The sequence below is a fragment of the Magnolia sinica genome, chromosome 2 (genome assembly GCF_029962835.1).
Source record: "Magnolia sinica isolate HGM2019 chromosome 2, MsV1, whole genome shotgun sequence".
Classification (NCBI taxonomy): domain Eukaryota; kingdom Viridiplantae; phylum Streptophyta; class Magnoliopsida; order Magnoliales; family Magnoliaceae; genus Magnolia; species Magnolia sinica.
In genome coordinates, this window is record NC_080574.1 from 12,753,868 (window position 1) to 12,780,419 (window position 26,552).

The following is a 26,552-nucleotide window of genomic DNA, read 5'->3' on the forward strand; positions in this document are numbered from 1 at the left end:
GATCACATTGGCCAATCAGCGCCAATCACAGATCTAATAGACACCTACTATACCGTCGGTGCGAATATCTCTGAGAAGCCAATCCCTTCTCTTTGAGCATAACTCTTCGCTACCAACCTCGTCCTGTATCTATACTGTATCGTCCTGAAGATCCACCTGCATCCAACTGCTCTCTGGCCCATTGGAAGCTCCACTAGCTCTCATATGTCGGTCTGGTACAACGAATCCATCATATCGCCCATAATCACTTTCTACTTCTCAGCACCAGGCTCACCTAGAGCCATCAAAATAGAAAATGAATCCCCTGCGATATTGGAGTCATCCATGTACCACGCCGATATCATGCGATCATGCCGTATGATTCTTCTCACAGGTGGCTGCTCCACCTGCTCTGTATCCCTGTCCGCACATCTCAGCCTTCCTGTCCTGCCCGCTCATGTGGCCATGCCCAACATGCCACACACATGCATAGGTGGAATCCGCTACATCCACTGCAGCTCCACCTTTTGAAGTGCTCCCGATCAACCTGTATAAGTTACCGAGTCGTTGCGCTTTCGTGATTACCTGTGCCCCCTTAGATACCTTAAGAGCACTATCAATTCTTGTATACTTGCATCCTTTTGCCTCAAGTACACCAAGAGAAATCAGATTCTGCTTCAAATCAGGAACGTGCCTGACATCAGTCAGGGTACGCTCCACCCTATCAAACATCCTGATGCACACTGTACCAGCAGCCACAACATTATAGGCAAAGCCATTACCCATAAACACCTGTCCACCATTGCACTCCTTGTAGCTGGCGAACCAACTCCGATAAGGAATCATGTGAAAAGATGCCCCTGTGTCTAGCATCCACCAGTCCTTATGATCACCGTATGGCCGCCTGATAGTGGACACAAATCAAACATCATCATCACATCCACTCGATCCATCTGACGTGGCAACATTGGCCTCCTTGTACGAAGCCTCAGGATCTTCTCTCTTCGGTTTAGGATTTCCACAATCCTTCTTCACATGTCCTTTCTTCCCACAATTCCAGCACTTTATATTTCTTTTGCCCTTACCCTTGGATTTGGATCTATAACCTGAATAACCCGTACCTTGTTCAAAATTCTTATTCATTGTAAATAGTGCATTAGAAGATGTTCTCATGTCGTCGTTTAGCTTTCTCATAGCCTTTCCTTGAAGGATTGAGATAACGGTGTCGACACTCAGGATTTTATTCGTGCTGCACATGGTGTCCTTGAATGACTTATATGACGCCGGAAGAGAATTTAGCAACATACATGCTTGTTATTCATCTTTCATTACTTCCTCCTAATCCAGCAATTTGCAAACTAATTTATTAAAATTGCTGATGTGAGCCTCCAGATCTCCACCCTCTGCTATCTTGAAGTTATACTACTGTCGCTTCAAGTGTATGCGATTTTCAAAGGATTTTTTCGCATAGACATCCTCTAACTTTGCCCATAACTTAGCCGCAGTTTTCTCCCTCAAGACATTATAGAGAACCTCATCCATGAGACATAAATGGATCGATGATAAAGCTTTCTTATCAAGAATATCCATTCATCATCAGTCATAGTAAACTTTCGCTCCTCAAGAGCACCATCTTCGCCTTGCTTGATTAAAGAACTCATCATTTTAATCTTCCATAACTCAAAATTATTTTTCTCTGAGTACTTTTCAATATCATACCTAGTACTTCCCATTATTACTAATCCCTCAGATTCAGATCTGTGCCCCAACGATTGCTCTGATACCACTTGTTGGGATTTTTGTTGCGGAATCACACAGATCTAGATCTAGGATAGTAATACGATGACACTAAGCACACACAAGAGAACACAGATTTAACGTGGAAAACCCTTACGGGAAAAAACCACGGTACAAAATGACAGATCTCCACTATGAAAATAAAAACTACAAAGAGAGAGGACTTACCCGATTCGAACAACCTCGAATCTCACCCTTGCTATACCATTTGATTTCCCTAGAACCCCTTTAGAAAGCCTTAGAATTATTTCTCATCCCTAAAAAAGCCCTAGGAACACCTATTTATAGTTTATGCAACTTCCCTTTCGCATCCTAGTTGCGAAAGGACTCATATTTCCGCAATCCATAAAATCGCGGAATGAATCTACGTAACTACGACTAATCGAAGGGAAGCTATGATTGGTCAAACTACGACTAGTCAAACAATCCTTACGACTGGTCGAAGGGTCCGGATATGAAAAACATGGCTCGCTGGACTTTGAGTCGAGCGGGCTACGACTAGTCGAGCTGCTCCCACGACCAGTCGTGACAACCCAGAAAATTTCAGATTAGAGACTTCTGACAACAAGTTTGCCCAGTTGGATCCTTTGGTGGGTCGAGATGTTGTTTATTAGGTCTGGACGGCTGGACCTCTATCCGATTGGATTTTGGATACTCATTCCATTCCATTAGTAGAATAGCTGATATATACTCGAGAAATATGATATTATTATTAAATTTAACTAAACCCATCGGACATGACCCGGCTTAATTGTCAACCGGGTCAACCCGACTAGACGCAGATTTTCTACCTAATCTGTCCTAATCACTAAACGAGCATGGGATATTGGACCTGGACCCATTAATAACGGGTTGTCCTCAATTTTATCCATGCCGTCCATCCACTTTGCAAAGTAATTTTAACGCATGACCCCAAAAATGAGGCAGATCAAAATCTCAGGTTGACCACACCACAGAAAACAATGGTTAAGTTGATTGATTTTAATTATTTTAAACTGTGGGAATTACTTTAATTGTGATCATTTGTAGGTGATAGGGTTTAGATTCATCCATTTTAGGGAGGCAAGACATGATCCATTTAAATTTATATCCAAGCGTCAGTTCATTTTTGAGAGCTTCCACTGACATCTGGCCGTGTTTCGGACCAGATCCGACTAAGTGGTCCAATGTCAGATGCATGCCCATTCATTTATTGCAATGCATCCACTCGACCTGTGCGAAATCCAAGCCACTCATCAGCACAGGCCAATAATTGCATATGCCAGGGACCAAAACAAAACAGGCCTCTCATCCTGTAGGCCACTATCTAACACAGTCAGTCCATTGTTGTTCTATCCATCCATCTCATTGTACGATTGTTAACCACTGATGAACTGATCAACCTGATACTTGGGACAGGGATCTACATGATGAGGACCATGAGAGGGGAGTCTGGCTTCTCCCATCAAGCTAATCAGGTCAGCTGGTCTAGAGGACTACCACGTGGATAGGCCTTTGCGTAACACTCATGCTGATTTCAGAATCCAAACCATCCAACTGGTAAAATTTCAGCCATTGAATGTGGGCCCTCCTTTTTTTTTTTTTTTTTTGGTCCATTCGCAGTCACTATTGTGACGGCTAGGATAGTCCGATCAGGATTATTTTTTTTCCCACATGTATGTGGCGATAATGAATGGAGGCCCAAAAGTCCACCCGCTCCCTGAACCACCTCTTCTTTTGAAGTTGTTTTGCACCAATCACACTTGAGACTTGTTGCTTGGGTGGCCCACATGTGCAAAGGCTCTTGGATGAGCAAAACTGTCCACACGATAGGCTATACTGTGTATGATCTGCAGTATGCCGTCCAAACAATCTTAGTACCCTGATCAATCGATATTTTCCTGTTGAACGTGGATCATTGATTTCTACTGCTTGGAGCCATCCATTCAAATGCCATATATGAGAAGGTCAGGATCATCTGTGATTTTATTACAGTGACCCATTGCTAATGGGACACCTGGATCATAAAATGATGCGGTCATGAGGAAAGGGTATCCTTGGATGTCCTACGCAACAAAAATCGATCCGGGAATGTCTACGCTTCCTGTTTCTCATTTCTCATTAAATCTACAGAAACCAGGATCAACCATCTCTCACACACGTGTTCACATGTGCCTTATGCCTGAAAATTGAAACCATTCATCCAACTCATTATCACGCTGAAATTTCAGTCCTATTGGTCACTTGAGTGGGCCGTAATCTTAAGCACAAATCCAGCCGTTGGTATGCTTCCAACAACCACACCGTCGTCAGCACCTGTGGGGAGAAATTTGCATTGAAACTCAATTCGCAGTGGCACCTAAACACGTTGGATGTGCAAGACAGCAGCCTTCATGAGAGAACGAGGCTCCGCTTGGAAGTATCTCAAATACATTTCTGCAGAGAATTTACAGCAAAAGGACTCAAAAAGCAACTCATACAGAAATGAATGGGAGTCGAGAGCAAGCAAACTACCCCAGCTTTGTGCAATACCCACCATTTCAAGACACCCAAATGACCACGGCCAATATGAATACATACCATTTCTTCTGCAGCCCTCCAATTATATAAATATATGGGTGCTGCATGTATTTACATATGGAAGGAAGCTAGATTTAATCAAGCAAGGCTCCAAGGCATCCAGACAGACTGCATCTGGCATTATTCTGTTTCTGGGCGATTGTTCACGGGGTGAGTTCTAAATATGATGTAGAAACCATTGTCATTGTCATCAGGGAAAGAAAAAAAAACCAAGTGTGAGCAGCAAAAAGATTATCTCCAAACACTAGTGCTTTCTATATTCAATTACCACAAACATAAGGAAACTTATGAAATAAGATATGTCTGTGTTTATGTTTATTGGATAGGAATACAAGAATCGGATACATTACAATAGAGATACATCATAAAACATGGATGCAGAAAGTTCCTTGTGGGGATAACTTTATTTCCCAAGACGTGGAAGTTACTTGCATTTTCATGGCAGGCCTTGGTCGGATCAGGATATCACGCACTCCCCAGAGGGATTCAGCGCCAAAATGAGTGATCTTTGATGGTGTATTCCACACTACCATCCTGAATCCGTCCTCTATACTCGAGTGTCCACTTCTCAAAAGTACAGTTGACAAAGTCATAGTAGCCACCATGAAGGGAGAGAATCCCTTCACTCACTCTTTTCTCTACCCATGGGTACGATAGCAAGTTCAGCAACGACCTGGTAACTGATTCCTGTAACATAGAACATACAACTGCACTTCAGTATGGGTAGAGCAGGTGAGAACCCAGGTGACTGTGCCAAACCCGTATGTGACAAAGAGGATATGTCCTGTCTCCATTGCTTGGCCCATCCATCATAATGGACCCCAATAGATGTATATAAAAAACACGTCGTTCAAGCAATCATAGTTGTCCAACTAATATGTTAAAAAACCAAAAAAAAGAAAAAAGAAAAAAAGTCGACAATCCACATTTAACAGGAAATCAGATGGACACATTTGTTGAGCCGCTGTGATTTTGTAGAGTCACCCATCTTTACTTGACAACACCAGATGGATGCTCTGGTTCAACCATCCATGCAGCCAAGGGTTACAGACCTCAAGCAGAAGTGCACAAGTGATAATACAAAAAGGTCCTCAATTACAAATGGCCCAGGAAACACAGCAACCTCTCTACTGCCATTGTGTAAAAATAAGAGTGAACATCTAACTCACAGGGGGTGCAAAACGTATTTGATTATTTCCATGAGCATAATTCCAAACTACAGTTGCATGAGAAATAATGACTGAGATACCCCAAACAGGGAGAAATGCAAAATGTATTTCCAAAATGCTTAGATGGAGATGCATGTGGAAGGGAAATAATTAAGAAGCTGATATGGAGAACATCTATGAAAGATGAGCATGGTGTAGGGAGTACACCTTCTCGCAGTGTTTGCACTGCTGGTCAAAGTCGAGATTTGCAGTAGCAGCCTTTGTCCTTAACTTTGCATTCTTTCCCACTATCACCCATTCTCTAATGAAGCTATTGCTGCCACACAGATACAAACTGAAATGAGTAATGCAGACAGAACAACCCCTCAAGAAAATGAGTTTATATTTACCTAGAATCAACTTCATCTTGCATACTCATAAGGGCCCTGATGCCTCCACAACAGCTGTGCCCGATGATAAAAATATTTCCAACCTACAAAAACAATAAACATTTGTCATTTTCAATAAAGTGCAGATTAATATGTTGATAATCACACCCAGTGGCATTTGCACCTGCTGTCCCCAGCTTGGATGTAGGGTTGATGTCAGGTGGGCAGCCAATCACCAGACTCTTGCCAAGCTGCCATAAGAATGAACCGACCGCAACTAGCTCAGACAAGGCTATGATGATGAAGATGATCTCTATGTTTGTGTGTAATCCTTCAAACAAAGTACTTATGCAGGTGTCAGGAACCACTATTTGATACTGACCTTTTTGTGGATAAACCATGTCTTTCAAAGAGGCAGGCTGCAAATATCCATTCACTATGCAAGGTTTGCTAAGCCCACATGCACTTATGAGGCAGCCCCTCTACATGCCATTGCACGTGCTGAGGTGGCACATGTGAGTGAAATCCAACAATTCATCAGGCAGTTCCTACCAAGATAGATTCCATGGTCCAAAAATTAAGGTCTTTCCAGTCATTGATGAGCCATGATATTAGAATTTTTTTTTTAAAGGATGTCCAATGAAAAGTTGGCCAAACTTTTCTGGCCACGCACTTGACTTGCAAATTGTGGCCCACCTGATATTTCAACCAGTGTAAATTTTTCAGCAGTGCATCTGCTCGATGGACCCACCTGAGGGACAGTTCCAGTCTAGTAGCCACGTACCATATTGGCACATGTGCGAGCATGTAGAGGGGCTACCTTAGAAATGCATATTAACTTAGCAAACTTCACGTGTATTTCATCATCATCATTGCCTTGCAGCAGCTATTTAGGGTAGCTTATTCTCATGGTAGCTTAGCAGAAGTTCAACAACTGGCTCCCCACAACCACCTTTAGCCTGTCTGGGTACAAGCTAGTGTAAATTCCAATAATGTGTGCATGCATGTGCATGTGCACATGTGTGTGTGTGTGTGTGTGTGTGTGTGTGTGTGTGTGTGTGAGAGAGAGAGAGAGAGAGAGAGAGAGAGAGAGAGAGAGAGAGAGAGAGAGAGAGAGAGAGAGAACTAGCCTCAAGACTATTTACAGCAAACTCAAGTGCTGCATTAGTTTCTGTAGGGCCATTCTGAAAAAAGAAAAAAGAAAAATGGTGAAGGCCAATGCTAGTCAAGAAATTTGAAGGCCTAAGTACAAATTTGTCAATTTGGTGGCATCCAAAGTTTCAAGCACATATTAAATAAAATGTTAAGGGCCTGTTTGGCAGATGACTAAAAATGAGTTCATCTCATTTTAGTTAACCGTAATTATGTACTAGAGATCTTGATCTCTGATACACAATGAGTTCATGATAACAGTAATGGTGTATAAGATTGCCATCTCTAATACATACTGTTAACTAAAATAAGATTAGTTCTTTTTTAGGCGTCTACCAAACAGGGCCTAAGATAGAAATTTTGTATCATCAGCAATACCTCAAATGGGGGAACCAAATTCGCCACGTTACGGATAGTGAAGGCTTCCCCAGGTTGAAACCCCAAGATGCTGGAAGGACAGACCCTTGAGTCTGCACATGCAATCACCATGAACTGTAATTGAACTTGTCAGTTGACAAGAAAATAGGTTATGTGAAATAGAATGATGCAGAAATCAATTAAAGCATGATGCCCTAATTGTATTGTAACACATCAAAAGAAATCAAAGGCAAAATGGAAATGGTCTCCCTAAGGTTAAGGACGTCAATATCTATCAGATCCCAATGCATGAGGTCACAAATAGTGTCCTGATGCACCCAGTCCATACAAGGGGTACTGATGATTTGGTGATCCAGATCATTGATCTAATGCACTCCACTGTGGATGGGAATGCCCCAAACATCTCCCAAAGTGGAAGTTCCCAACTGTTCGATCAGTGGCCTATAAATAGAATTGGAAAAAATCCAGCAAAGGTCCATGAATGGATCTCTAAGATCTTAAAATCTGGAAGACATTTAGGGCATTCCCCATGCCTGGTGGGGACCATTTTACTGGTGGTCTGGATGTCCACTTGCACAGACTGGCATCATCAGGACACCATTCAAATCCTGATGCATCAGGACCTGATAATGCCTCTAAAGTCTAAACTCTGAAGTATGAATAAATATATTCAAACCGTAATAGAAACACAACAATAACTGAAAAGTGAAAACCTAGTTTGTTTTATCACCTTAGGTGCCTGTGATTGGGCAAGGTTTTGAAAATGCACCGAATTTTCCCTGTTTCAAGTCATAATTTCAATAAACCGACAAACAAATCATTCTGTCAAGTAACCTCAGTGTAATGCTGATTGCTACTTACAGGAATTGATGCTTTTTGAATCTCAGGAACCGATGTTTCATCTCCCCAAAAAGATCCAAACCACGATCAATTTTCTCTACTCTTTCCAATTCAGTGTTGGTAAATTCTTGGGTCAGACCCAGAGGCTCTTTGGAAGCCTCTAATCTTGTAGGATTTCTCCTGCGAATGGAGAAACCTTTACAATCAACTATTGCAAACAAATTACCAAAATCAAATGCTTGGGACCACAAAGTGGAACTTTCACTAAAAGTTCTAAGAATCTAAAACAGAAAAAACGCACAGTTCAAGAAACATGGACAAAACATGATGTACTTCTGTCCGCATTGATTCATAGTCACTATGACCAAAAGATTCAGATGTATTAAGTGAAATTAATTGAAATTTTTTTAGGTATTTTTATTCCTTTTTTTTTTTTTTTAATCTTTCTTTTAATGGATGAAGGGGGGAAAATACTACATATGAAACAGGTGAACAAAAAAAAAACTATAATTGCTGGGAAAGGAAAAGTATTATGTTTTCATATGCAATCACATTGAAGCGTACCAGCCAACACACTAAGCATAGAAGGCTAGGTCGCAACTACCAATAATCCCAAGACTTGTATGCATTCATTAAACTATTAGACTCTGTGTGAGAGATCCAACCAACATTGCTTTTTAAAAAAAAAGGAGAACCTCGTTTCCCAGAAATCTTAGTGCCTCCAATGAGGAAGAGAGCCCATATACTGTGCTTTGAAAATTGCCTTCAGTCGACATTACGACTAGTCAACTCAACAAGGAGTCCAACTTCATTGTTGTAGAGCAACTGAGAATTGAGCAATAACCTCTGCCCCCACAGCAATTATTCCCATCAGACCCATGCAACAAAAGATTGCCATATCATCTTCATTTGGAGAATGCCCCATCTATCCTTCTCAATGTGAGTTTCGGCTAGCCACCTGGCCCCTAGGAGGCACCACCAAGAGTCCCAGGGTCTCAACTGGAGGGATACTTTTGGTAAAACTTGTTTTGATAAGCAATATCATAGGATGGAACAATTTGGCGCACCACTATCCCTTGAACAGCTACACAAACAACCTAGCCATCACAGACCAATCACCAGGGTCGGAGGCTTCAACACAACCCCGCCCACCATAACTTCCGAAGGACCACCAACAAACCTAACCTCCACACCATCTTTCCTTAACTCCTAACAAATGGACTTTGGCATCACCCAAGAGGTCTTAAGTAGGACAAGGAACCTATGCAACACCTTGCGTGAAAACACACAATGGATGAACAGTGTTTCACTGTCTTCACGTCCTTCATACACCTGATACAACAACTGGGATAACCATCAACCTCTTTTGCAAGTTGTTTATAGCAAGCAAGCACCACTTTCCTCCCAGTTAACCAAGCAAACACCATCACCTATGGAGGCACCCCATAGGGCCACACATGAGATGTGATCGCGCACCTCTCACCCAAAGAGTTATTGGAGAGCAACTTATAGAAAGATCACATGAAGAACTTGTCGGATTTGACCAAGGGCCACACCATCAAATCCTTCCTACTCAACAACCAGTTAGTTTGACTTGGAGAAACCACTCCAATGAAAACTAAGAGGAGCTAAAAGCTTTTCTGTATTTGAGACAACCCAATGGAGTTGAATATATAGAGATTACAACCATTTATATAAGGAAAACAATAAACTCAGAATCCTCTACCTATGGAAATAAACTATACAAGGTATACTAATTATACAAGGTATATGAGCTGTCTAACATCCCCCCTCAAACTAATGCTACTCATTGACAAGTAATAATTTGCCAACTAGAAAAGAGTGACGTGTAGAAGTGAGGGACTTGGTGAGAATGTCGGCAATCTGATCATGGGATGCAACATGTGAAAGAGAAATGAGCCCAGACTGAAATTTCTCATGGATAAAGTGACAGTCAACTTCAATATGCTTCGTCCATTCATGAAAAACCGGGTTAGAGGCAATCTGAATGACACTGAGATTATCGACATGGAGTGGAGTAGGATTCTGTAAAGGAATGCCCAAGTCTGAAAGAAGTCCACGTAACCAGACGAGCTCACTACACGCAACAGACATCGTTCGATACTTGGCTTCTGTGCTCGATTTGGAAACAGTGGCTTGCTTCTTACACTTCTAAGAGATGAGAGAGTGCCGAGAAAAACACAATAACCAGTGGTAGATCTTTGTGTGAGAGCGCAACCGGCCCAATCAGCATCCGAATAAGCACGAAGGTCCAGAGTCGTCGTGGAGGAGAAGAACAGGGATCGATCTAGAGTTCCACGAAGATACCATAGGATGCGCAACACCGCAATCATATGAAGAGTCCGAGGAGCAGAAACAAACTGACTGGTGATTTGGACAGCGTAGGCAATATCAGGGCGAGTCATAGTTAAGTAAACCAGACTCCCAACCAAACGGCGGTATAAGTCAGGCTGTGTAAGTAGATCACCATCATCACGGCCATAGTGAACATTAAGTTCTAAGGGAGTCTGAACTGTCTTCTGATCCGTCAATGATGCCAAGGCGAGAAGATCCTTTGTATATTTACGCTGGCTGACCAAGATCCCACGGTTGGAACGTGAAAATTTAAGTCCAAGAAAGTATGTTAGATGACCGAGGTCTTTCATCTTGAAGGATGAGTGCAGAATTAATAAGCGAGCGGATACCAGCTACATCGCTTCCAGTAATGATTATGTCATCGACATAAAGGAGAAGAACAATAATGCCCGAAGTAGAGGTGCGAACAAAATGTTTGTGTCGGCCTTGCTACAGAGAAAGCCATGTTGTAAGAGCTGTGAAGAAAACCGATGGAACCTGGCACGGGGGGCCTGTTTGAGGCCGTACAGGGCTTTCTTTAGGCGACATACCTTATTGTCAGGGATTAAAGAGCCAGGAGGAGGTTTCAAATATACGGTTTCATGGAAATCCCTATGAAGAAAGGCATTTTTCACATCCATCTGAGCAAGTGGCCATGAGCAAACAGAAGATATAGCCAGAAGAGTACGAACAGTTTTCATTTTAGCCACGGGAGCGAAAGTCTCATCATAATCAATTCCGTATTCCTGTTTGTATCCCTGAGCGACAAGTCGAGCCTTGTATCGATCCAATGATCCATCAGACTTGAGCTTGATAGAATAAATCCATTTGCTACCAATTAGCTATTGGTCAGCAGGTCGAGTGACAATGTCCCACGTATGATTATCATCCAATGCCGCAAGTTCTTCTGTCATAGCCTCTTCCAACAATCATGAGTGGCTGTCTGAGAGTATGAAGTAGGAATAGAAACAGTATCCAGAGTAGCATTCATGGCAGACATAGAGCATATCAAGCGATCAGGCGCTCGATGTTCACGAGCGGAACAACGTATCGAGGTAGGTTCGGGATCTGCAACAGGTACAGTAGGTTCGGGTTGAGTAATAGGTGGTGGATTTGTAAACCTACAACGGACGAGGGAGAGTACTTGAGACAGACGGAATTTCTGGAAAGGCGGTTAGACCAGGAGAGTTTGGAGTGTGCGGAGGAGGAAGAGATGAATGAAAGGCAATGTGTTCAAGAAAAACTACATGTCGTGAAACCCGAACACGATGAGAAACCGGATCATAACATCGAAAACCCTTCTGAGTTTCTCAAAATCCCAAGTACATACATTTGACCGATTTTGAAGATAGTTTGTTACGTTCATGTGAAGTCAGGTAAACATAACAGATACAACCAAAAACACGAAATGTGGAATATGCAGGAAGTAAGCCGGTGAGAACAAAGTAGGGAGATTTACTGTTCAAAACTTTGGTTGGCATCCGGTTAATCAAGTAGACGGAATGTAACATTGCTTCCGCCCAGAAAGAACGAGGAACACTCATAATTGTCATCAGGGTGTTGGCAGTTTCAACAATATGGCGATTTTTTCGTTCAGCCACCCCGTTCTGTTGTAGAGTATCAGAACAGGTGGTCTGATGAATAATCCCATGACCTTGAAGAAATGTACGAAAATCGGTTGAGAGATATTCCCCTCCTGAGTCAGAGCAGAGGGTTTGAACTGGAATTCGAAATTGAGTCTCCACCATAGAGTGAAATAACTTGAATTTTTCAAAAACTTGTGACTTCGATTGCAGAAAGTAAATCCAAGTGTAACGTGTGAAATCATCAATGAATATAACATAGTATCGTAACCCAGAGAGAGACATAATTGGTGAAGGACCCCAGACATCCGTATGCACAAGTTCAAACATAGAAGATGATTTTGTAGTACTTAGAGAAAAGGGAATACACTTACTTTTTGAAAGACAACAGGAAGAACAAGAATAATCCAAATCATTTTTATTAAGAGAGATATTCCCTAACATGCCAGACGAAATTAACTGAAGTAACCGATCGGAATGCGGATGACCCAGGCGAAAGTGCTACAGTTTCCACAATTTATTTACCGAACAATATCTGATGAAGATGGAGAAAAGAAACAACGAGCCGGAGTGACAGATGGATCAAAGTCCAGCACGTACAGACGACCATGCCGCCTACCCGTCCCAAGTACCTTTCCCGTATCCAGATCCTGTACAAAATAACAGTGTAGAATAAATATAACTAAACAGTTATTGGATGTGAGTTAACCAACTGAAATTAAATTGGATGGGAGGTTAGGGACATGAAACACATCACAAAGGGTGAATTGGCGATAAGCAGAAGGAGAGAAAGTCAATGATCCAACGGACTGAATAGGTAGTCTAGTGCCATCCGCAGTAGAAATAGCCCGATTGCCGATGTAGGGATGAATGTCATGAAGATGGGATACATCACCGGTCATATGATTGGAAGCACCCGAATCGAAGAACCATGCAGAAGATGAGGATATACCTAACATACCGGCCGCAGAAGGGGCCTGAACGATTTGCTGGAGCATCGCAGGAGTTAACGGAGATGAAAGACCTTCAGCAGAAACAGTAGATGCAGAATCACTAACAGACGGCTCGGAAGAAATAGTGGCAGCAGTAGCAGAAAGAGCACGACCACGATCACTACGTCCACGGCCGAAAGAAGATACATAGGCACGTATACGGTAGTCCTGAATACCATGATCAGTCCGTCGACAATAAGCGCACAATTCCTTGCATTGAGGGACAACATGACCCACCTTGTTGCACTTGTGACAAGTCAAAGGAAAGGAACCAGAACCACGTGTTGGTAAAGTGGTGGACACAACAAGCACCATATCAGATGAGCCTGGAGTTGAGGAAGGAAGAGAGAACTTTCAGTCGTTGTTCCTCAGCCAATAAATCATTAATAACCGAATTCAATGAAGGAGTGGGGCTATGGTTCAAGAGAGCAGCTCGAAAATGCTCAAATTCCGGACGTAGCTTCATAAGGAATTGACGAACTTGCGCACTCTCGCGCATAGTTTGGAATATTTTAAAGTCATGAGGAAATGTTGGATCCATCATAGTCATCTCTGTTTAAATTGTGACAATTTTGGAGTAAAATGATTGAATATTGTCATCACCCTGAGTAAGGTTAACGAGATCCTGTTCCAAGCAGTATAACCAGGCCGCATTACTCTGTTGATAAATCGTCTAAAGATGTTCCCACATCACCTTAGCAGTGCGATGAGGTGTGAGGCCAACAGCAATGGAGCGATCGACCGAATCGAGAATCCAAGTAATAATCTGTCCATTGTTCATTTCTCAATCTGCTAATTTGTCGGCCTCTGTGGAAGTGGGGATAGCAACAGATCCATCCAGTAGTCCCCACAAACCACGACCTTTGAGGCAATTCTTAAAATAAATGGCTCATAGAGAATAGTTGGTACCATTAAAACTACAACGTGGGGCCTCTGTACGTGATTTGTCCATTGATCTGAAGTAATGGAAAGCACAGAAAGTCTTAGAAGTACCGTACAGCAGGAGATACCCAAGGGATTGCAGTTTCTGGATCTGGCGAAATAGCAACAGCAACATGGGCTCTGGATCGGGAAAAGACAGATCGGAACAGAGGGGCGTTGGATGTGGAACAGAGAGTGCTGAATGTAGATTTGGAACAGAGGGGCACTGGATCTGGATCGAAACAAAGGAGCGCTGGATCTGGAACAGAGGGGCCAGAAAATGCAGGGGAGCAGAGGGGCAGAGGCGGTCAGATCTGACAGGTGGTGCCGGTTTTGGATCAGTGAAACTCTGATTCCATGAAAACCAAGAGGAGCTGAAAGCTTTTCTGTATTTGAGACAACCCAATGGCGTTGAATATATAGAGATTACAACCATCTATACAAGGAAAACAATAAACTCAGAATCCTCTACCTATGGAAATAAACTATACAAGGTATGTGAGTTGTCTAACATCCAAAAGATAGACGAGCATTCCACCTCCTCATCCATCATGTTCCTCCTGCAACGGGGAGACCACATGATAGAAACACCGGAAACGGAAAAGCAACTCACAATAGAGGGATCCCGATCTAAAGCTTGAGAAGCAATCGACGAAAACTCCTCCTGAAGCCTCTCACCAACCCATAATGCTCTTCCCTGTCAACGCAAGAAAACCTGACCCACTCCTTAAACATATTCAACACTATACTAACTACTTTCCACACCCTAGAGGCTCCACATAAAGACAAGTCCTTGCCTACCAACCTCCTTCCTGAGCACCATATTAACAAGCAACTACCTCCCTCCACATCCTCCCTTCTTCCACCCCAAATCTCCAAAGCCATTTCCTAAGTAAAGTTAGGTTTGTTTGCTCCAACTTTTTATCCCTACACCCCCTTCTTGGTACAACATATGCACCTCCTCCCACCTCAAAAGGTGGAATTATTTCTTGACATCAGCGCTTTGCCACAAAAAATTACGTCTCAATCTATACAACCTCTCCAACACCTCCTTCGAAATTTGAACAATGACATAGAATAAATTGGCAAGTTAGACAATACTGAATCAACTAGTGTGAGTCTTCCGCCTAGAGAAAGTTGATGCCTCTTCCACCTTAATAATTTCCTCTCAACCCTTTCAATTACCTTATCCCACAAGTGTTTGGTTGGCTTGCCAATGCGTAAGGGAAGCCCAAGACAAGATAAAGGAAAAGACCCAGCCCGACACCCAAAGACCTCCGCTAACCTCTTCACCTCTTCTTTGGATGTATGGATATGCATCATCTCACTCTTCAAAATATGTACTTTTAAATCCCGACACCACCTCAAAACACCTCACAATCATCCTAAGATTATCCACCATCTCAACATCTACACCACGAAAAAGAATCATATTGTTGGCGAACTGGAGAGTGAAATCTTGAAGCTAGCATTCTCCACCCTAAAGCCATTGGGCTGATCAACCGACTAGGCCCTTTCCAATATTTTGTTAAAATCTTCGGTCACCACCACAAAAAGGAAGGGGGGTAAAGGATCGCCCTGCCTTAGACCTCATGACGCTCAAAAGAAACCGTTGGTGGAGCCATTGAGAAGAACAAAAAATCAAATGGCGAGCAACAAAAGTGAGAACACACAAGAAAACATATGCATCGAACATAATCCCCAGGGATCTCACTCTCTCATTTGTATGTGCCATATAAAGAATTAGCAAATTGAAGTTACGAGTAAATCACCACCATCATCATCATCATTTAGGCCTTCTCCCAACTAATAGGGGTTAGCTACACGAATCCGATCTTGCCATTCCACCCTATCACAGACCGTATCTTCAATTAAACCATAAACATCCAAATGAATACCAAAGTAATAAAAATAAATTTAAATAAATAATGTATTAAAAAAAAAGAAGAAGAAGAAGAAGAAAGAGAGTGAGAGAGAGAGAGAGAGAGAGGAAGAAAAGGCAAAGTTGGCTTTGTAGGAGAATATGGAGAACAATTTTGTCTTTCCCAATTAGAGCTTGGCACCGGACGACTCGACTCGTCCGACTCGTTCAGACCCGACTCGACCCAAACCGAGTGGGTGAGTCAATCTGAACTGAGTAGACTTCGTCCAATCCGAACTCAAACCGAGTCGAGTTTGAGTCACCTAGTAACTCAACTTAACCCGAAATCTGACTCGGAATTAACTCAACTCAATCCGAAACCTGACTCGTACATTAAAAAAAAAAAAACCTAGATTGGACGTTTCATATATGAGATGTCGTGTAGTTGATGGAGAGGTTGCAATCATGGTATGCCAAATCGGTTACGTATCGGCCGTATCGGCCGATACGTAACGGTAACGGTGCGAACCGTTACCCGTTTCGGGGCCGAAACGGCCGATTCGATTTTTTGTACCCGTATCGGCCGATACGGGACCGATACGGGCGTAACGGGCCCGAAACGGTAACTTTTTTTTTAGCTCTGTTTTTGCTGTTTTTTTGAAACTTCTTGCTTCCAAACTGTTTCTAAGTCCTTCTACTACTAATTTCGACCAACCTTAGCTAGGTATTTGATAGAAAAACACATTATATTATAGATTTTTTTGAATCAAAGCTCGGTGGGCCATTTTTCAGAAATTCGTCAAAAATAGGTATTTATACTTTTTTTAATATATTTTGCTGTTTTAATCATGTCATATGATGTGTTAATCATAGTAGAATACGTTAATGTGCATTTACAGATTTGGGGTGCCATTTAATAATTTTTTAATATTTTTTCTATTTACGCATGAATTTTGGCCCCTTTTTTAAAATTTGAAAAATCAGTTTTTAATGGTTGTTTTGCTGTTTTAATCATGCCATTTGATGTATTAATCATAGTAGAACATGTTAATGTGCATTTTACAGATTTGGGGTGCCATTTTATATTTTTAATATTTTTTCTATTTACGCATTTATTTTGGCCCTTTTTTGAAAATTCGAAAAACCATTTTTAAATGATTCTTTTGCTGTTTTAATGATGTCATATGATGTGTTAATCATAGTAGAACATGTTAATGTGCATTTTACAGATTTGGGGTGCCATTTTATATATTTTTAATATTTTTTTCTATTTACGCATTTATTTCGGCCCTTTTTTTGAAAATTCGAAAAATCATTTTTTAACGATTCTTTTGCTGTTTTAATGATGCCATATGATGTGTTAATCATAGTAGAACATGTTAATGTGCATTTTACATATTTGGGGTGCCATTTTATATATATTTTTTATTTTTTTCTATTTACGCATTTTTTTCGGCCATTTTTTTGAAAATTCGAAAAATCATTTTTTAATGATTCTTTTGCTGTTTTAATGATGCCATATGATGTGTTAATCATAGTAGAACATGTTAATGTGCATTTTACATATTTGGGGTACCATTTTATATTTTTTTTCGCATGAATTTTGGCCCTCAAAAATAATTGCAAACACCTAAATGTTAGATATTTTCATATTACATTCATTCTAATATATCTATCATTGATAGTAGATAGTTAAAAAATTAAATATATGAATTTTGTAGTCAAATTCAAGTTATCTGGTTCATAAATTCATCAGACAGTCCGATACAACTTCTCACTAAAGAGTGGACCGTTATACCACCATAAACATGTTCCAATTTATAAATGAATGCATATTTGGAATGCTTAGAATATTCCGGATTTAATCCATATTTTTTCATTTTTTTTGGCAAAAAAAAAAATTTTGCGCCGTTACGGGCCGTTACGCCCCCGTATCACCGTTACGCCCCCGTATCCGTATCGGTTTTGGAGGTCACCGTTACGCCAACCGATACCGATACGGGACACCTTGGTTGCAATTCTAGCAGGTGCACCTAGGTTTTGATATGTGATTACAGCCCGCAGATACCTGTCGCACTAAACCTGACTCTTTGTTGACTCGACCCGACTCGGTACCAGTGACCGGGTTAGACTCAATCCGAGTTAGTTTAGGCCAAACCTGAACTCGGATCGGGTTAGGCATGCTGGACTCAGTACCGAGTTAGGTCGAGTTCGAGTCAGGTCTATTTCAAAATCGGGACAGCCCTAACTCAATCCGACTCAATTCGATGCCCAGCTCTATTCCCAATTACAAAAAATGCAAGATCAGGGGTTACCAAATTATTTTATAAACTGATGTCCTAATAAGGTTCTTTCCTCAGTGGTTGACTTCATGAAAGATGTCATATGTTGTGATGATCTGGGATAATGAATACTGACATACACCATGGAAGGACCATAACTGAAACATCCCTTAAAATGATACTCCTATTGAACATCCCTAAAGGTAGTGCCTAGCTTACAAGCAGGAATAGAATATTGACCGTTGATAACATGCGCAAGAGAGGGTTGATTTTGCCCAATATTTGCCTCTTATGTAAGAACGATGAGGAGTCAATGGTTCATATGTTTATCCACTGCCCTTTTATCTCAGGGGTGCAGAGCAACATTTTGTCTTATTTTAAGTTTGTTGGGTGATGCCAAACTCTATGGAGCTTTTGTTGCCGTCTTCGCATGAAGGATGCCCTAGCTCTAAGGAGAAATGGAAATGGCTTCTCGCTTTACTAGCTACCCTATGGATTGTGTGGCTGGAAAGGAATGAACAGTTCTTTAGGGATAAATGTCAGCCCTTAGAAGTTGTTGTTAGCAAGGTGTTTTTGTTTTTTAGGGAATGGGGCTCCTAATGGCCGGGGCAGGTTGTATTTTTAGTTTTCCTCTTTGTTTCTCCTGAAGTTCTTCTTTGTTCTCATGTAGTTCTTTCTGTCTTCCTTTTTGTTGTATTTTTTTTCGACACAAATTTTCAATTCTCAAAGAAAAAAGAAGAAGATGACATTGTTGAAGAGGACCAGTTCTATGCCCCCCACACAATCCTCATGTGCTGCAATAAGGAGGCCATAAAAGCATTGTCTGCTATACCACTGCAGAAGCCTATGATTGTAGGTTGGGAATGTCCCAACTAAAATAATCACCTTTCTTCCCTATTTGAACCTCAACAACCGATGCTTAGTACTGATTGAATAAAGAAAAAGGGGTCGCAATTAATATGTCCATTAGTTCCCAAGGTTAGACGACTCAGCCCCAAAAGTCTCACAAAGGCCTTTCACGTTGCAGTAAGATCTTTTCAATAAGTCCATTCACTAACACTAAAACTTACAAGCTTGACACTCCATTCATCCAAGTACCTAACAAGTAAAACCAACTAATTGAATAAGAAAAATAAAATGTAACAATCAAGATTCCAAAACTCGATCACAAAATATTGTATCACTATGGATGGATGTTTCAACATTATACTTTAATTGAAGTTCCAGCTGAAGCTATACAAGTCAGTAATGCATTTTGGGTTGGATACACATGCCACTAATACCACTTAGCAAACGATAACAAGCATATAACTAGTAAGATTTTCAAATGAGTCAGTTATCGAACGTGAATGTGGGTTGTTATATGGCCCATTCTTCGGCCCATCTAGGTATAGGACGTGATGGGTATTTTCACTTTTGTTATTGATGGCATTCTTGTAAATATTGAAAACCATGTTAATAGACTTGAGAAAGGTGGGGACATTTGAACATTGATCCTCACTCTCTCCTTTCATCTCTTTTTCTTCTTCTCTTTCCTCCTTTCTCAATCCGTCCACATGGTATCTAAGCTAAATTGATCCAGGCATCGATCTCTTCCTTCTTCTTCAATGTTTCTTCTCTTTTATTTTTTCTTTCATTGTTTTGAGGTAAAAATCTAAGGTCGCTAGGGGTTGATCTACTCAAATCTCTCTCAACCACCATATGATGTACCGTGTAATCGTGTCTTATGATTGTGTGTGAGGCCTACTTCCATATAAATCCATCATGATGCACAACAGTGGGGCATCGTATGTTTATGGCCAGATTTGTGATCGGATTGGAGATCGAAAATATGTGTTGAAGGTGAGCATTGCAAGGGTCAAAGAATCAACGTATGTGTTGAAACAAAAAGTTCCATTAAGTGATAGTTTTCATTGATATACATCGGTTCCTAAAATGTGCGCGAGATAAGTTTAAAGATATTTGTTCCTCCTTGGGTGTTTGATTTCTCCTTAATCAATTAATATTAAGAATAAAGCCAAGAAATGTTTTTAAAAAGATCAAGAATGAAGCTAAAAATCTTTTGTCTCCACCTGAGTCGATGAACTTTTAAATTACATTAACTAAACTCAATGGGGCAAATTACTTACAGTGGGCAGCAACATCAATAGAGGTATTCCTTACAGGTAAAGGAAATTAATATATTTGACTTCCCCCAAACTTGACGAAAGTTAAATAGAGTACAAGGATTGGGTACTAGAGGATGCCCCAATTGGGGCTTTGTTATGGAATAGTATGGATCCTTATATTAATGTAAATGTTATCTCTTTCAAGACAGCAAAGCAACTCTAGGATAACCTAAAGGAGATGTATTCGGGAAAAAGAACTTAACCATGGCAATTGATGGTGCACTCATTGTGGTCTCAATAACCACACAGCAGACACATGTTGGGATCTTATTAGTAAGCCTGCCTGGGCGAATTAGGTTTGTTCCCGTGATAATGGCGCTGAGTGTTATGTCTCCAAGCTTATCTCCTCCACTTCTCAGCCCAGTACTTTAGGTGATACAATTACCATGTCCAAAGAATAATATGCCAAACTTCTGAAGGATAGATCCACCCACGCATCATCACCCACAACTACTCTTACGCATTCAAGTACCGCTTGTCTTGCATCATTTGATAGTGTGTACCCTGGGTCATTGACTCATGAGCTTTCAATCATATCATTGATAAACATAGTGTGTGCTCTTGGTTAGTACAGTCGCCATCTATATCTCTATCTCTATCACATTAGTAAATGATACCTCAACTTGTGTGTCCAAGTTGGGTACAGCCTATCCTAGCCCCATCGCTTTTATTGTCATCAGTACTTAATATTCCTAAATTTTCTTTGAGTTTGTTATCAGTGAGAAAGCTAACCAAGTCTTTAAATTGTTTTATCACATTTTATCATTCTTATTGTGAATTCTATATCTAAAGACGAATGGGAGGTTGAGGACATGAAGCAAATGGACTCTATTACCTCGATCATGGAATACTTGGAGATGTATTGTGGACATACATCTCTCCTCATCAGTGGCATTCTAGGCTTGGCCATCCTTAAGTAGTTTGAAGATTCTAGACACATTGTTGTCACATGTGCTTAGGTTAGAGTGTGAAGCTTGTGAGTTGAGTAAACATAGAGCATATTTTCTTCCCCATCTAGACAAGAGAAGTGATAAACAATTTTATTTAGTACATTTTGATATTTTGGATCCAGTTCATCTTACTAGTTTATCTGTTTTCAAGTACTTTGTTATTTTTGTGGATGATTATTCTCATATGACATGGCTATATTTGATAAAAGATCGATTAGAAGTGTTTTCTTGCTTTAAAGCATTTCATATGGAAGCACAGGCTCAATTCAATGCTAAGGTTTGCGTTCTTCATTCAGATAATGCTAAAAAAATATCTACTTCATGAATTTAATTCATGCATTTTATCTCAGGCATCCAATTTATTAAGTAGCATGCAGTTAACACTTCTTCAATAACAAAACTCTAGTAACCTCAAGTAAATGATGATTCATATGTTCTACTACCCAATTTTGTTGTGGTGTGTGTACACGTGAATTAAGGGCTATCGATTATATCTTTCTTGAGCATTCTCGTACTAAACAGGGATACAAATGTTATAACCCTATCTCTCAAAGACGGAGATGGATTACATATGATCATGACTTCTATCAATCCATCAGAAGATCGTCATTCTTTTGAATCCTTGCCTCCACCATCAAATGAAGGTAATCTACCCATTGCTCTTCATAAGGGTATTCGTTCATATACACAACATCCTATTTCCAACTTTATTTTGTTCAGTTATCTATCCACATCATTTAGACAATTTGCTTTATCTTTGTTGTATGCATCATTCTTTAGGAAGCTCTGAGTTTTGATAGATAGAGATGAGCTATGGAAGAAGAAATGGTTGTACTGTATCATAATTAAATTTAGACATTAATTGAATTACCTCCTGGAAAGCGCACAGTTGGATGCAAATGATTGTACATAATAAAATTCAAACCTGATGATTTAGTGGATCATTTAAAAGATCGGTTAGTTGTTGAAAGATACTCTCAAACCTTTGAAGTTGACTACTCAAAGACCTCACCTGTGGCAAAACATCACTCAGTGCAACTATTTATTTCCACTACTCTAAATTTGGATTAACCATCATATCAACTTTACGAAGAATGCTCTTTTTCATGAATATCTAGTTGAAGAAGTTTATATAGAGCAACCACCTGGGTTTCTTGCAAAGGGAAAGTTAGATAAGGTATATCATCTCAAGAAATCAATTTATAGGTTGAAACAGTCTTCAAGAGCTTAGTTTGACTAGTTTAGTAAAGTGGTGTTCGAGTTTGGGATGAAACGTAGCCAGGCCAACCATTATGTTTTCACAAAGTGAGATAGGTACTACTGTGTTGGTTGTATATATAGACAACATCATTGTCCCAAGCAGTGACAGTACATGTATGTGATGGATCTACTAGAAGATACAAATATTTTAGGAGCCAAACCTGCCAAAACTCCCGTGGATACAAATCAGAAAGATAGTGTGAATCAAGGTGAATTAATTGATGATCGAGGAAGATATCATTGACTTGTAGGAATTAGTTTATCTAACAATTACTCGACCTGATGTTACATATCCTATCTGCATGATTAGTTAGCTTAAGCAGAGGATTCCTCATATGGAGGCCATGCTTTGTATCTTCAGGTATTTAAAGGGAGTTCATGGTCATGGTATCCACTACAAGCGGAATGACCATCTTTGAGTGGAAGGATATTCTTATGAAATTGGGTTAGTTCTCCATATGATAGGCATTCTAAATCTGGCTACTGTACTTTTGTAGGTGGTGATCTTGTTACATAGAAGAGTAAGAAACAAAATGTTGTAGCCCATTCAAGTGTTGAGGAGGAATACAAAGCAATAACCTATGCAACATGTGAGCTTCTTTGGCTAAAAACATTAATGGGTAAACTTGGGTTTATAGTTAAGGTTCTTATGAAGTTATACCATAATAATCAAACAACCTCTTATATTGCCAACAACCCTGTGTCTATCATGAGAGAACCAAGTACATCAGAGCTAATTGCCACTTCATCCAAGAGAAAGTTGCAACTAATGAAATTTGCATGCCATTTGTCGAGTCCCAAGATCAACTGCCAAATATATTTACAAGGGCTTTGTGTCATACTCAATTGAATCTCTTTTTCTCAAGTTGGGCATTCATGATACATATGTTCCGGCTTGAGGGAGAGTACTATCGAATGAAAATATGGGTCCCATTCTTAGGCCCATCTAGGTTTATGACATAATGGATATTTTTGCTTTTGTTATTAACGGCATTTTTGTAAATATTGAAAACATGTTAATAGACTTGAGAGAGGTGAGGACATTAATCCTCTCTCTCTCTCTCTCTCTCTCTCTCTCTCTCTCTCTCTCAGGCTCTTTTTTTTTCTTGTAATTTTCTTCTCTTTTCTCCATTCTCAATCCGTCCACAATGTCAACTAGTCCAAACCAACCAACTGATGGGACACAACAGGTATGTGGTTTACTTCCAACCATTTATTCAATATACCCTTTTCTCTCTAAGAAGTAGCAATGGACCAAATAGTTATGAATTTCCATAATCAATATGCCCCTTTCTCCCTAAGAATTGGCAACGGACCAAATAGTTATGAATTTCGATATCAACAAGATTTTGGACCAACGTTTAAAAACTCGCTGATCAGATTTGGAGATCAGCCGATCCACTCGGGTTTGACCAGATTCCTAGTCATATTGCCTGAAAAAGTGCTCCCCTTTGGATTGCTTGTTGACACAACGAATCAACCATGCGGCACAAAAAACTCAAGTGATTTTTTCGTGAAGATTGGACAATCCACACTCTCCCTCTCTCTCCTTTAGGAAAAAAAAAAAAGGTGCCCTTGCACCTGAACTCGCTATTTTCAAAATTAGAGACTGTAACACATCAACCCCTACTCTCTCTCTTCTTAAAAAATAGATATACCCACACATCGACCTTCTCAGAGATAGAAACCCCATACACAACCTTCTCAGAAATAGGAAACCCACCAATCAAGAAAGAGGAATGCTACATGCACTCAGATGTGTGGAATTCATGGCTTAGGTGTGAACAAGTCATGCATGGGCAAGATCCAGGCCATTCCTTACTTAGAATGCACCATTACTGACTAGCAAGTCGATTTGGACGAGTCACCTATCCACTCAACTCACCAAGATTTCAAGCAGATCAAATTTCAGAGTTCCTAAAGACCATATTGGACTATGGCTCATTTTTTAAGTTGTCCACAAATTGGACAATCCAGATCCATAACCAAAGTGCATCGATCAGGACTTTCTAGGGTTGATATTCTTTGCTAAATGGTATTGCATGCACTGTAACAAGTTAATTTTCCAGAATTAACGGCACCCATTAACAGATCCCCAGCTCCAAACCACAAATGCCTAGATTCAGATACCCATTTTCAAGAAACGCACCAATATCTCCATATCATCACAAAACAAACCATAAATTCACAAATTACCACACGAGAGATTAACAGATCCGATAGAATTTTCACGCAAGCAACTCATTTTTGCAGAGACAAGCAAAAAAATAAAAGGGGACAGAAAAACCTCACTCACCCAGCAGAACCCATGATTCTCAAATGGGTCTCAATTTTCGACGATTTCCAGCCGCAGATCTGCAGCACACCGAATGGTATACACAGATAAAAAATGGACAAAAATACAAAACGTCAGATCAAGCATTTGTTCGGCATTGCCCGTATAAACAAAACACATATAAGCCTACTTTTGCTGGGACCAGGTGATACCGAAGAATTCTCCCCCATCAGATGATCCAAACCGTCTGATTTCGCTCTCGCTAAATATGGACCAAACGTCGCTATTGTCCATTCTCATCGGATGATGGATCACCCAAGAGGAGAGACATAAGAGCATGGTCCAATTCCATGGTGGGCCCAGCTTAGGTAAGTTGTGGGCCCCACCTGTACAGTCCTAGCTTGCCGAGCTTCTTGAAAAAGAAAAAGAGATATGCGAGAGAGAGAGAGAGGACTGACCTTGAGTGTTCCGAATGCTGTTTTAGGAAGAGACGCAAGGGAATTGATAGGATGCGCCGAGGTTGTGTAGGAAACGGAGTCGTTGTACGGAGCTGGAAAGGGGGCTGCCATTTCCGTGTTGCTGGCGTGGAAATGGAAGTTGCGGTTTTAATCATGCGGAAGCGGATTGAATGCGGACGGTTGGTTTGTTGGGAAAGATGAGGTAACGACGGAGAAACCGAAGGAGTTCTTGCTTTAACGACCGACTCAGCTGGCGTGAGGAGATTTGCTATGGGAAATTTGGGACGTAGATCACGAAGCAGGTGGGCCGAAATTGCCGTAGATCACGATGATTTTGGATTGATCTGATCAAGGGCTGTCCTAAGGAGGCAACCTTGGTGGAGTTTGGATTAACTACCATGAATACGGCAACCGTCTCCACAGTCGATGTGAAGGGGCATGTGAAGTGTGACCTTGTATTTGGTGGTAAACTAGTAGGAAGTCTGTTGTAGGTGTGGCCCACCTGAGTTTTGGATCAGGATGGTTTTTGGAATATCCTGTTTGGGTTTTGGATAAGGTTGATTTTTGGATTGTGATTTTTTTAGTGAGATTCACCTGATGAACGTGCTGGATGAAACCTAAAGACCTTAAAGAATCCCACGCAAATATATGGTCAGCTTTCTCTTCATATTGTTCTTATGGTGGCTCACCTTAGCTGTTGATCAGTTGGATTTTTGGCCTGATAGTCAAATAACGAGTGGCTCACCTGATAGACGGAGTGGATGTTACACACACAACATTTGTATGTGAGCTTTATAGATCTCAGGTTCAACTACCGCTTTGCTTAAAAAAGTTTGAATTATCATTTTGAACATTCAAACTACGGCTGGATGGATTATTATATTTGCCTTTTCATCTCTTCAGCATGGGGACTATCAAGATTGATTAGATTTAGATAGGGAAAACGTTCTTGATGAGAGAGTTAAAGCAACGGGGGAAGATAAGGGCATGTTTGGCCCGACTAATCCCACGGTATTTGGACGGATGAGATCCCGATATCTCGGGATATACATGACGAGCCAAACAGACCTGGTGAACTTGTCCCAGGATATAAGCAATCCCATGGATTTTAAAAAAATCCACTGGCATCACCATTCGTTACCTTAAAATTGATTCCATCCCTTGGTTGGACGGATTGGAAGGTAAAATCCCGGGATATGTCGCGT

General features: G+C 40.7%; 1 protein-coding gene and 1 long non-coding RNA gene across 3 annotated transcripts in view; one reads left to right on the plus strand and one right to left on the minus strand.

Annotated features, from left to right (window-relative positions):
* The window catches only part of LOC131235313 (uncharacterized), a 76,873-nt gene extending 64,395 nt beyond the window's left edge, over positions 1-12,478 (plus strand). The window contains exon 2 of the long non-coding RNA XR_009166054.1: positions 12,336-12,478. This is a non-coding gene — a long non-coding RNA (uncharacterized LOC131235313). The remainder of the gene's footprint in view (positions 1-12,335) is intronic.
* On the minus strand, positions 4,567-25,791 carry LOC131235291 (beta carbonic anhydrase 5, chloroplastic). Of its 2 annotated transcripts, XM_058232435.1 has the most exons (9): positions 25,348-25,791; positions 24,911-24,969; positions 8,264-8,422; positions 8,133-8,181; positions 7,403-7,516; positions 7,003-7,056; positions 5,894-5,976; positions 5,712-5,820; positions 4,567-5,022 (listed from the first exon to the last, which is right to left on the minus strand). In XM_058232435.1, exons 1-9 carry the CDS (start codon positions 25,456-25,458, stop codon positions 4,822-4,824), a joined length of 939 nt encoding a protein of 312 aa, XP_058088418.1. In that variant the 5' UTR covers positions 25,459-25,791; the 3' UTR covers positions 4,567-4,821. The 2 variants fall into 2 exon arrangements, with proteins under 2 accessions (XP_058088418.1, XP_058088424.1); XM_058232441.1 differs by lacking the exon at positions 7,003-7,056.
* Positions 25,792-26,552: the final 761 nt, after the last annotated feature.

What these genes read in the sequence shown, in the direction of transcription:
- LOC131235291 (XM_058232435.1), bottom strand. Translation starts at nt 25,458, where the DNA reads ATGGCAGCCCCCTTTCCAGCTCCGTACAACGACTCCGTTTCCTACACA. An exon ending in AGAATCATGGGTTCTGCTGG is followed by an intron (nt 8,423 to 24,910) that starts GTGAGTGAGGTT and finishes CTCCATTCGCAG; the next exon opens with GAGAAATCCTACAAGATTAG. An exon ending in AGTGCAAACACTGCGAGAAG is followed by an intron (nt 5,023 to 5,711) that starts GTGTACTCCCTA and finishes TCTATGTTACAG; the next exon opens with GAATCAGTTACCAGGTCGTT.